Genomic DNA, 12,330 nt, shown 5'->3' on the forward strand with positions numbered 1-12,330 from the left:
TCATTTTCAGACAATGAAACAGTTGCGGTTAAGCTCCTGCTGTCTCTGGCATTCATTAAACACAATTCCAGCTGAAAGCACAGTGCTTTGCAAGTCCCTTTCAGCAGGGGCTTGAGTTCAAGTCAGGATACAAAGGGAGAAAGAACGGGAAACACACTTAAGAGTGTGTTCCCAATTCTTTCCTCTGAAGCTGGGTCGCCAGACATCAAGGTGATGTCAAGTGACTGACATGTAATTTTCAGTCGCTGCCATGTTGGATGGACAGCAGGAATAGAAGGGAACACCGATGCAACTTCTTAATTCTCCTGATCCTTCTGGCTTTAAAAAGGAGGGTGCCTGAGGAAGCCCAACCACCCAAGAGAACCCTGCCCTCTTACCCTTTCATTGCCAATGGGCAGGGCAGTGACCGTATAGATGTTCTTTTTCCCATCGTACACCGGCTTCCGATCTCCAAAGATTTGAGGTTTGAAGTGTTGTACCATGTATTCCACAACCTCCCTGCAGAGAGAGAGACCAGGAGGGGAGGGGGAGGAAGAGAGAAGCTAGAAGGATTGGCTAGCAGGTTCACAATTCCATTAAGAAACTAGGACCAGAAGTATGACTGGACTGGGAGCAGCCAAGCTAGAACATAAGGGAGAACTCAGGATCATTTGGGTCAGTGGATGGTGCTGGAAAAGTTGAAGCCTTAACATGCAGCAAGTGGAAGATACTACTCTGCTGAGTAAACGAGTGCAATAGGCTAAGCACCTAGACTTTACCAAGACTATCTAATATAACAACTTTGTATTGCTTGGCCAATCACCTCGGCTGATCTTGTATTTTCCCTCATTCCCATAAGTGATGTAACTTGAATTGAATTGGAAAATTTTCCTTATGTAAATCATAGTGATTTGCATCAGGAAAAAAACCACCATGATTGCATTAGAAAATTTACTAATGCCCTAGAGAGCAATCTAATAAAGCATGTTTATTTTACTGGAATTTAGTAAACAAAGCTTTAAAAACCATCATAAATTGCCAGGCTTGTTTAACGTGTTTGCAACAGGCATTTGTTCACTCTTATTAATGAACTTGTGGAACAGGACATTTTCCAGCCCGCATCACAGATTCCCATCCACAAACACTGCCCAGCAGCCAATGAGGTCGTTGTGAACTCCACAATTCTGCAGAAACACAGCAAAAGTGACAGAACTTAATGCTTTCATCGCTAGACTGAGACAGATGGGTTAACCTGAAGTGGCAAAAATGAGGTAGAATCCTTGGTAAATGATTTGTTTCTTTATCAGGTTTCTTTATCGCTCTTCACCAAAAATGGTCACAGGGTAGTTTACCAAAAGAAAAAAAGGGCAATATAGGATAAAATAAGCAGCAAAAACTTTTAAAAATCATTCTCGGAAATTACATAAATGTATGCAATTTATAATAGAAGGCCTACCAAAAAGAGAGCTTTCATCTGGCATCAAAACAAATTTTATTATTTTCATTTATATCCCACCCTTCCTCCCAAATATACAGCTAGGGTGAGATGCAGTTCAGGAGAGGTCATTCCACAGACATGGAGCCACCACCATTAAGGCTCTACCATGCATCCCTGCATTATGCATCTCATTTAACATAGGGATGACCCAGAAAGCCTCTTCTGATCTTAATGCAGGGTAGGCTGATACAGGAGACAGCATTCTCTCAGATATTTGGGCTGCAGATCATTCAGAGCTTTAAATGTTGTCTTAAGCACATAGTTTTGTGCCCAGAAGGTAACTGGCAACCAGTGTACCTGCTTGAGTTCTATTCCCCTCCACACTCTGGCTGCCACATTCTGCACTCGTCGCAGTTGTTGAATTGCGTTCAATGGTAGCCTCATAAAAAGTGTGTCACAGAGTGCAGCTAACTGTACCCAGGCTATCCCTGTCCAGAAAAAGACTGCAGCTGACACACCAACCAGTGAAGAAGTATGAAATTTGTATTAATGTTTTCCTCTAAAAAAAACTTATTTTTAATTGCCTTTGATGATATGCTAAATAAGTTTTCTTAAAAAAAAAATCTGAATAATTTCGATGTTTATCATAAAAGTTACTTAAGCCTATGGGTGATGCCCTGAGATGATCAAAAGCAACATTGACCAGGCAAATACTGACAAGTCATGGTCAAGCATGTTTAAAGTAGACTTGGTCAACCTGGTGCCCTCCAGATGTTGTTAGACGACAGCTCCCCTTAGCAGTATGGGAACCGTAGTCCAGCAACATCTGGAGGGTTGGACTTTAAAGCATTGCCATTAGGAAATAAGGAGATCAACCGTTTCCCCACTTAACTATTTATTTATTTTTTGTAACTGGCCTGACTGCCAGTTTTTTTAAAAGGTAATAAATAACGTTCTTGCATTTTTACTTCACGCTACCCAAAGGACAGGGTGATATATAAATTTCTCCCACAAAAAAAAAATACCAATAACTACACGAAGTAGGTGAGGTTGGCTGTGCGCAACCTGTCCATCTAATGAACTTCATGGATAAGTAAGGACTTGGCCCTGCGTCCCCTCCTTGGTCCTAGTCTGACATGTTGGCCTTTGCCAGTGATGACTGCTTGCAGTTATAAGCAGGTGGCCAGTGGGGGTACACTTGCCCCTGGCTGCTGCAAGGCTAGGGGACAAGTAGCCCATGTTGCTGTCCTTGCTAACAAATGTCACCATAATTTTTATTTTTAAATTACACTGCCCTCTACCTAGTAGCAGTCTTGAAATATTTGACCAGCATGCCAACTCTACAATGCCTTCAGCTGACATCTCAGAAGCCTGAGTTTGGTATCCAGGAGCGGGGGAGAGTGAGCCTCTATAGGTCTCTCACGCCTTCATGGATAGCCAAGGCAGAATTATGCAAGTTAAAAGAGAACTGGTACAAAATTTAATCAGCTGCTCTACGCACGTGCTCCTTGCAGAATTTTCATTTTTTAATTCAGATAGCTCTCAATACTGACCTTCCCAAGCAAAGAACTAAATGAACAGCAGAGTTTTAAACAGGAGTACAATTGCCCAAAGCCTAAGAACGGCTATTTTAAAAGCCTGGGACCGCAGCCAAGATCACACAGCTGCTGTAAGCTGACCAGTGATAGAGCCCAAAGCCCAGTTATCTCTCAAGCCGCCACCGCCAGCGCATGGCCAGAGACGGGGCGAGGAGAGAGGCCGAATTCCCAGTGTGGGCGGAGAGGAAGGAAGAGAGAGATGCTGCAGGAAAGCCACTTCACTGCCGGTCCAAGCATCAGCTTGCAGGGTCAGCTCCCACCTGTGCAAAAAGCGGCAACTTCACTCGTAGCAAAGCTAAATAGTGCCAAGTATCCCACCGGGCAGAAAGAGCTGCAGCAGGTGTGCTTGGAAGTGGGGCTCTCAGAACTAGCCAGATGGGGGAGGAGAAGAGATGCAGGGCTCTGCATGCCTTTTCTCCAAGGCCTTTGGCTTCTTCCCAGTTAAAGGGCTGGACAAGAGGAGAAATTGCTAAACGCTAATACTTGCCTTACCTGTTGACTCTGCGAGGGCACTTGTCTGGCTTGATGTCAACTTCATAGTGATAGACGTCAATCTTGGGAATGTCTACTTCAAAGTAGTTGGCTAAGAGTTTGATTGGCTTCCCAACAGTTCCTATCCCGGGCCGGCGAGGAGCTTGAAATACCTGCTGCAGGGGTGGCAGGTAAGTGCCTGCAGCGGTTGCTAGACAAAAGAAAGAGGAGAGGATATTTTAAAATGTCACAGCAGTAGTCTTCAATCTTACCAAACTTTAGCCTACACACACATCTGGGGACCCATTACTTAATATATTGCCGTGTATTTGCACAATGGGGTACTGCTATTGTGACCCATCCTAGGTCAGGCTGTGACCTGGTAATGCGCCCAGACCCACCAGTTGAAGACCAATGCTTTAGATCATGGGTGGTCAACCTGTGGCATTTCAGATGTCCCCATCAGCCTCAGCCAGCATGGCCAGAGGAGTTGTAGTCCCAAGTAAACAATTAAGACTGCAGCCAAGGAACATTGATTAATTATGGGAAAGAGTGGCGCAAAGAGCTTTCCAAAGAGATGGCAAATCTGCAGTTCAACTACCTGTGACAATATGACCCCACACTTAAAAGGGAGTCAGCACTGGATTTTTAAGTAATACATCTCCACCTCATGCTGGCAGAATGCACTCCCACTGTAACCTTTCCCTCAATCTCTCTGATAACCCAGTTCCACTGGACAGCCCTCACCTACCAAAGCCAATTCCCCAGTTCCCAGCCTAATTCCTGGGGCCTCTGGCTACAAAGTTTAAACACAGGAATGACAAACGAAAAGCTCAGTTATAATATTTTTAGGCCTGTCAAATGCACTAGTGGTGGTAAGATAGACACAATGCATGCACCTTGGTGGTTTGTAGGATACAGAGGTCTTTGGTCCAGAAGGTTGGAGAATTGTTGTTCAGCAACATTGGAAGGGGGGGGGGAGCTCTAACCAAAGATTCACAATAGATTGATTCAGAGAACAAAAGTGAACCGAAACCAAAGGAACCCCAAAATTCATGGTTTCTGGAGAACAAGAGTAAAGAGTCAGATTTCCCTGGTGCCAACAGTGTTGCATGAGATGCAAAGTGGCAAAGGAATCTGCCTGAAATAATGAAGATTTGAACCCCCAACCTCACTGAAGGGTTCCTAATAGAACTAGAGGCAAAGGGGGTGTGGGACGGACCAAGTAGAATTCCCAGATGTTAGTGGCTGGACAGTTTGTGCTGGCTGGGGCTGGTGGACCCTGTACTCCCAGAGCACCTGGGCTGCCCCAGCCGGCATCATGTTCATGGGAACACAGGACAGTTCTGGTCTCTGTGCCTCAAAAAAGGGATATTGTAAAGCTGGGGGAAAGGTGAAGAGGGGGAACCAAAATAATCAATGGGCTTGAGTGACTCCCCCGTGTGGAAAAGTTGCAGCATTTAAGGCATTTTAGTTTAGAAAACAGGCAAGTAAGTGAGGGGACATGATAAATGTGTGTAGAATTATGCACGACATGGAGAAAAATGAACCTGGCACCAGCCAGTAAAGCTGAATGATGGAAGATTTTAGACCACACATACATAGTTCAATTGCGGATTTTGCTTCCACCTTCTCTGGTGGCTTTACAAGGGGTTTAGGCAAATTCATGGAGGACAGGCTACCAATAACCACTAAATATTATGGCTAGGTACTATTTACAGTATTGAGGGCACTAGAGGGGGTGTTGCCATGCTCGGGTCTTGCTTGCAGGCTTCCCATAGTCACCTGCCTAACCACTGTGAGAAGAGGGTGCTGGATCTCAGTTAAATTATGGAATTCGCTGCCACAAGGGGCTAACAATGGCCTCTAAAGTGGATGGCTTCTAAAGAGGGTAACACAAATTCACTGAGGATGAGAATATCAATGACTACTAGCCCTGATGGCTGTGTTCTGTGTCAAGGACTCCTAGACCTCCTCTGTCAGAGGAAGTATGCCTTTAAATACCATTTGCTGGAAATTGAAGGCTGGGAGAGTGCTGCTGTGCTCAGGGCCTGCTTGTGGCCTTCCCATTGGCATGTGGTTGGCCACTGTGAGAAGAGGGTGCTGGACTAGCAAGGCTCTTATGATATTCTTAGGAGCTGCCTTTTATCGGACCAGACTATTTGTCTTGTCTGGCACAGCATTATCTGCTCTGAGCAGCAACATCTTCCACAACCTGGTGCCCCCCAGAAGTTCTGGACCACTGCTCCCATGATTCCTGGCCACTGGCTGTGCTGGGTGTTGAAGTCCGAAAGGGTACCAGTTTGGCAGAGGATGCTACAAGGTCCAAGACAGATATATATGCACACACAGTTCCTAGTTATTGATTTTAATGGAATATGCCAGCAATTGAGCCAGGAACCTTTCTGCATACAAAACAGGTGCTTTACCACTGAGTTATCCCACTCTAAGCACTGTTTCCTACTTGGCAGCAGAATTAAGTGGTACAGGTCATGAGGCTACACAAAGTGAGCTGTACCACTTCAGGATGATCAACACTTTTTAAAACTTCCTGCAATAATAAATCTAGTATGTTGGTGATAAAGGTCTAACCCACCTCTCTCTCCTGCTTTTTATTTGTAGGGTGGATTTTTATTTTTATTTTAAACCATACACACAGCAGTAAGAAAAATAAATGCCATTATACCTGTGGTTTGCACAGCCCTTTTTTATATCACTCCATTCTGTGGCCATGTGAAGATTTGGGTAAAGTGTGGTGATGATTCAGAGTACAGAAGGGAAATCTCGTAGAGGGAAATTAGCTCTCTTCAACTACTCTTCCCAGAGAAAGAACATTTGGGAAGGATCAATTGCATGCTGTTCTTTTTAAGTCAAGTCACTCGCATGCAATTCCAGGAAGCAATAGGTTCCACCCTACAATCAATCTCAACCTGCCCTTTAACCTACCGGCTTCCCCAGTGAACAGACTTGGGAGTCTGCTCCCTTAAAAGGTCACCCAGAGGCCAGCAGCCATCTCTGAAGAGCCCCCTCCATACCACAAACTGCTATTATCAGCCCTGCATCCCACCCAACACAGCTCTCCAGAATTGCAACATGATTTACAAGCCTCAGCGAGGAGGGTGGTGGACAATCAGCTGTTGTTGTATGTGTTTAATATTGCATTTTAAAATTTCAAATGAAAACCTTGCATTTAGTGGGGAGGGCTTGGTAGGGGTTATGTTAGATTCTGGGTGCAAAGCAAACATTGGGTTGGCTCCAGACTAAGTTAGCAGAATTTGGGTCCCAATGAAATAAGTGTGACAAATTAGTCATTACTTATTTATGTTGTAACTAACTTGTCCCAACTAACTTGTCCCATTGATTTCAGTGGAAACTTAGTGCAACTAAATTAGGCGACAACCAGCCAATTATCTGCCTTGATTTTCCTGAAGATGATGAGGATTCATTGCCCTTTGGGATAATTTTAAAAACAAATGAATCAGTAGACACCATCAACCAGCCTGACCATCCACAGACAAAAATTGGCAGCCCACACCACTTAGGAAAAAGGACTAAAACAGTGTTCTGTAGAGCAGGGGTGGGCAGGTGGTAGATCCCGATCTACCAGTAGATCTCTGAGTGACTGACAGTAGGTCAGCCAGGGGTTCTGACCCCCAGTTCTTTAACAACAGCAACAGCAGAATGAGTTTCCCCAACTAAATTAGGCCACTGAAGTGAATAAAGCGAAGTAGGAGTTGGACCCTTGGGCAAAGGGATTGTGAACTTGCTTCAGTTCCTGAGCTGAAAACAAATCCTAAGATCAGGAGATGCTCAGTTTTCTTCAACTCAAACACTACTCTCTTTTGCACCTGGCTCTGGTTGGTAGCTCTTATAATAAGTCCAGCGCCTGCCAACCTAGCAGTTCGAAAGCACCCCCAGGTGCAAGTAGATAAATAGGGACCGCTTACTAGCGGGAAGGTAAACGGCGTTCCGTGTGCTGCGCTGGCTCGCCAGATGCAGCTTGTCACGCTGGCCACGTGACCCGGAAGTGCCTGCGGACAGCGCTGGCTCCTGGCCTATAGAGTGAGATGAGCGCACAACAATAGAGTCTGGCAAGACTGGCCCATACGGGCAGGGGTACCTTTACCTTTTAAAGTTTGCTCAGCCCTGCAGTAGAAACTGTTTAAACCCAATGCTGCCAGAGACCCCCAGCAGAAGTAGAAAGTTTCAGGAGGTAGAGTTAGCCATTTCTCTGCCTGGGACAGGATCCCAAGTAACACACCCATTCACACATCACAAGGACCAGCTCTGGAAAGAATCAGGAATGGTTTGTTGTCTTTTAAGGAAACTATTACTGAGATGGCCAGTTCCTTAATCACACACCTCTTATTTTCTCCTCCCTGGTGTGTGTGTGTGTGTGTCCCTACCTTATACTGACCATGCTCAATTGTGGGTTTTTTTTTTTTGCTCTTCCCTTGAATTGTTAGAATACATTGTTAGTCTTATTTGTTATACATTAAATTTTATTTATGTGCTTTACTTTGGTTCGGCTGTCAACCAAAGAAGACCTGCACCACTGCCTGGCCTGCTGCAATTTTGCACACACTTAATGGAGAGTAAGCCCCAATGAACACAGTGGGACTTACTTCTGAGTAAACATGCGAAGGATTTGAATAGCACACCCCAGAGCAAGCTAGCAGGTCGCTTTTTCAAGTACCACGTTGAACAGATACTTCCACACTGAAAACATGATTTAATGTAAAGTCATTTTAAAAAAACAACAACACCCGCCAGGTGTTGAACAATCTTTCAATGGCCGATTTGCATGCAGGGCAGGCGTCACAGGTATTACCCTTCATTCTACTTCCACGGTCAATGCGTCTGTTGCTTAAACCCCTGTAGCTAGTCTACAGGAGCCAGAGCACCGCTGCTGGGTGTTATCCACCACATTTCACCTTAAACAGCCCCTGACCCCCATTGCCCAAAAGCACTGCTTAGAGAAAGTAGAGGAATCCTCTTATCCCAAGCCACACTGCTGCGCTTTGCTTTCTGGCTTACCGGTATACTATGGATTACTCTGCTGTGAGGCTGCTGCTGCTGCGCTTCCTTTCAACACAGTCTAATTCCTCACTGAGAACAGCGGTTCTAAACCTCAATGCAGACCACTTGAAAACTGCTGGGGGGGGGCGAGTCTAAGCTGACAACTTAATAAACTTTATTAGTTCTACAAATCAAGGCACATCCACAACTCACTTTTAATAACTTTTGTCTTTACTCTCTAGAGCCCACAGGGGGGCAAATTGATTTTTATGGGGGGGGATTCGAGAATGTGTTAGACCAAGTTAATGGCCTTTTAGGCTCCCTCCTTGTGAATAGGAGTTCATTTTTTGAATAATAAGAATTATATGTCATGGGGGGCGGGGGGCATCAGGATTTTAGAGATGCTTAGGTGGGGCATGGTCAAAAAAAGGTTGGAAGCCACTGCTCTAGAGTGATGGATGTGACTGTTTTATGAACTAAGATGTTCTGCAAAACTGATCTCCATCTTTGGGGGTGGGGGCAGAATCCCATACAAGGCCAAGTACAGATAGATACAGTGGTACCTCGGGTTACATACGCTTCAGGTTACAGGCTCCGCTAACCCAGAAATAGTACCTCGAGTTAAAAACTTTGCTTCAGGATGAGAACAGAAATCGTGCTATGGTGGCGCGGCGGCAGCAGGAGGCCCCATTAGCTAAAGTGGTGCTTCACGTTAAGAACAGTTTCAGGTTAAGAATGGACCTCTGGAACGAATTAAGTACTTAACCCGAGGTACCACTGTATTTAGTACAGATACCGGTAGATATTTCTCAATGGCTCCACAACAACATTTCCACATATCATAGTTCTAGAACTACTGATATATAAGGAACAGGTTCACATGTTTCTCTGGAATTCGAAAGGGACCGTTCTAAGAAGCATCCTTGGGAGCATTCAAGCAGCCTTCTCCGACCTGGTGCCCTCCAGATGTTCTACACTCCCACATAAAACTCCCATCAGCCCCAGCCAGCACAGCAAACACTTTACTAAGGGAAGTCAGTCTGCCACAATTGTCAATGACTTTTAAGAAAGAGCTAAAAACCTCTTCCCATTCTCCTGTGCCTCATTAAATGACGGCTGTTGAGAGCCACTGGGGGGGGGGGGGTTCCTTGCTGATCTGGTTTCGATATCACTGTCTTATACGGAGAGACCACTGAGCCATCTAGCTCAGTAATGTCAACAACTTATTAAGCGTACTTTAAGTGAAGAGAGTCTACACGTACATATGGGACGCAGGTGGCGCTGTGGTCTAAACCACAGAGCCTAGGGCTTGCCGATCAGAAGATCGGCGGTTCAAATCCCCGCGATGGGGTGAGCTCCCGTTGCTTGGTCCCAGCTCCTGCCCACCTAGCAGTTCGAAAGCACATCAAAGTGCAAGTAGATAAATAGGTACAGCTCCAGCGGGAGGGTAAACGGCATTTCCATGCGCTGCTCTGGTTCGCCAGAAGCGGCTTAGTCATGCTGGCCACATGACCCGGAAGCTGTCTGCAGACAAACGCCGGCTCCCTTGGCCTGTAAAGCGAGATGAGCACTGCAACCACAGAGTCGTTCACAACTGGACTTAACAATCAGGGGTCCCTTTACCTTTAAGAGAAGAGAGCCTACACACATATAGATAGGGGTAATCCAGTTAACAAAGTATACATGGACTTTCACAAAACTTTTGGCAAGGTACCTCACCACAGACTTCTGGGCAAGCTTCTAGACACATAAAAGAAAGCACTTGTTCAATCAGTGCATTGTTAAACCATTTTTAAAAATGAAAAATCTCCACTGACATTTCCAGTAAGAGAGATGAAACTGACAATTTGGGACAGGAGATTAAACAGGTTATATATATTGAAGGTGTGAAGTTGCAAAGTTCTTCCTTGCCCCCAGAACTTAGGGCTCTCCCCCCATGCACCTTTGCCATACCCTTCCCATATCCAGTGGATCTGGTGCAAAATACTTTTGTGTCCAAGGACTGCCTTGGGGGAAAGGAGGAGTTGAACAAAAGTAAGTATGTGGCTGGATCACACTCGGCAAGATGGCATGGCTAAGCCCACAGACTATTAAAAAAGAAAACCAGAATCTTTAACACACCCAGTCTGAGAACAGTCTGTGGCAGGGCTCCTGCCGCGTCACTGCACACGTTTGCAGGACAAAAATGAATGGACAAGGCGCAGCTGTGGACTAGAGAGACACACAATGGGGACCAAACTCTCCCAGATTCCCCCAGGGCTCATTCAATGCATCTTCCCTTCTTTCTCTCTCTCTCTCTCACCCTCCTCACCCCTCCACCTGCAATACAGATCAAGTTGAGGATTAGCTGTTGCTTTTCCGCAGTAACAGCCTCAGCGAGATGGTTTGGGACATTTCAAAGGTCTTAAACCACACAGAAGGAGTGAAATTGCTGTGGAGTTGCCAGGATGCCACAGAGTTTCACATAAAACACAAATGCAGATTTGCTCCAGCTTTCGGACCGTTGCCAAGCCCCGTCTCTTGAAAGCCTTGCAGATTAATTAATGAAGTCAAGGAATCAATGCACAGATTAAAAGTGGTTGCCCGTGAGCGACACAACAAGGGGGATGGCTGGCGGGCGAATTATGGCTGGACGGCAGACAAGGGAAGAGTGGCCACGATGCATAAATTAAAGCTCAGCATCCCAGCTGGCAAGATGAGACTCCAGACATTAGCTACACACCACCGCCCGAGATCCTTGGCACCCAGCTGCTTTCCCACCCCTCTTTTCACTGCACCCTAGGACTTACCCATGGCAGAATGCCTGCCCAAGAGGCAAGAGACACCAGCACCCCCAAAGAACACAGGAAGCTGCCTTAGCCCAAACCAGACCATTGGTCCATCTGGCCCAGTGCTGTCCGCAATGACAGACAAGAGACTGTCTAGAGTTTCAGATAGGGGTCTTTCTCTCAGCCCTACCTGGAGATGCTGGGGGTTGAGCGTGGGACCTCCCAAAGGCCAAGGAGATCCTCTGTCCCAGAGATTCAGACCTCCTCCAAAGCACTTTCCCCAAGGCACCATGAAGCTTTTTCAGCCAATACTTGCCCTACCCCAGAACATAGGAAGCTGCCTTGTTCAGAGTCAGGCCATTGATCCATCTGACCCAGTACTGCCTACACCAGCCTTTCTCAAACTAGTGCTAGAAACTCCGATATATAAGCTAATCACTGGTCTATAATGACTGGCAGCACCTCTCCATGGTTTCAGGCAGGGGAAATTCCCAAAGATGCCACTGAGGATTAAATTTGGAGCCTTCTGGAAGCAAAGGAGGTGCTCTATCACTGAGCTATGACCAAGACAGGGAGCAGTTCTGAGGTTCATGTCCATTCTATATACTTTCAGTCAGGAGGGCTAGATGCTTGCTTTAAAAATACAGCGGAGATTCTCAAAAAGCTGAATTTGGTGACAATACAAGTCTTTGCGCTTTGCCCAGTGCTCCTGCAATATCACAGCTCTGGTGATGCAGCATGCACGGTGGCGGAGGCAGAGAAGTGGGTGAGAAGGTCTTCAAGCCCGAGATCCGCTCCTAATCTCAGCATGATCACAGGTTCTGTGAAAGTAGCATTTGAACACGACTTTTATGTCTTTTCAAGTTCCTAAGAAACCAAGCATCCTGAGTTTGCTATGATGGCAAAAATACTCAAGGTTCCTGAAATGAGACAGCCAAGATGCACTGGTTTTCCTAATTTTCAAAAGCTCAAGATTATTCAGTACCTAACTGCACATTTTCAGGGGCAATAGCTTCTGAATAGATATTGCAGAATAAGTGCGAAGAGGCCACCTGTT

General features: G+C 45.8%; 1 protein-coding gene across 2 annotated transcripts in view; it reads right to left on the bottom strand.

Annotated features, from left to right (window-relative positions):
- Nucleotides 1–12,330, bottom strand: part of LOC310683391 (protein argonaute-1) — a 47,939-nt gene that overhangs the window by 25,910 nt on the left and 9,699 nt on the right. Inside the window, exons 2-3 of one of the 2 annotated variants that reach the window (XM_083453288.1) lie at nt 3,508–3,697; nt 378–498 (exon numbers count right to left, since the gene is read on the bottom strand). In XM_083453288.1, coding sequence (XP_083309414.1) covers nt 378–498; nt 3,508–3,697 — 311 coding nt within the window. Of the gene's footprint in view, nt 1–377; nt 499–3,502; nt 3,698–12,330 lie in introns of both variants that reach the window. The other variant, XM_083453289.1, reaches the window with a different exon arrangement.

This window comes from Podarcis tiliguerta (genome assembly GCF_965153285.1).
Source record: "Podarcis tiliguerta genome assembly, chromosome: 8".
NCBI lineage: Eukaryota > Metazoa > Chordata > Lepidosauria > Squamata > Lacertidae > Podarcis > Podarcis tiliguerta.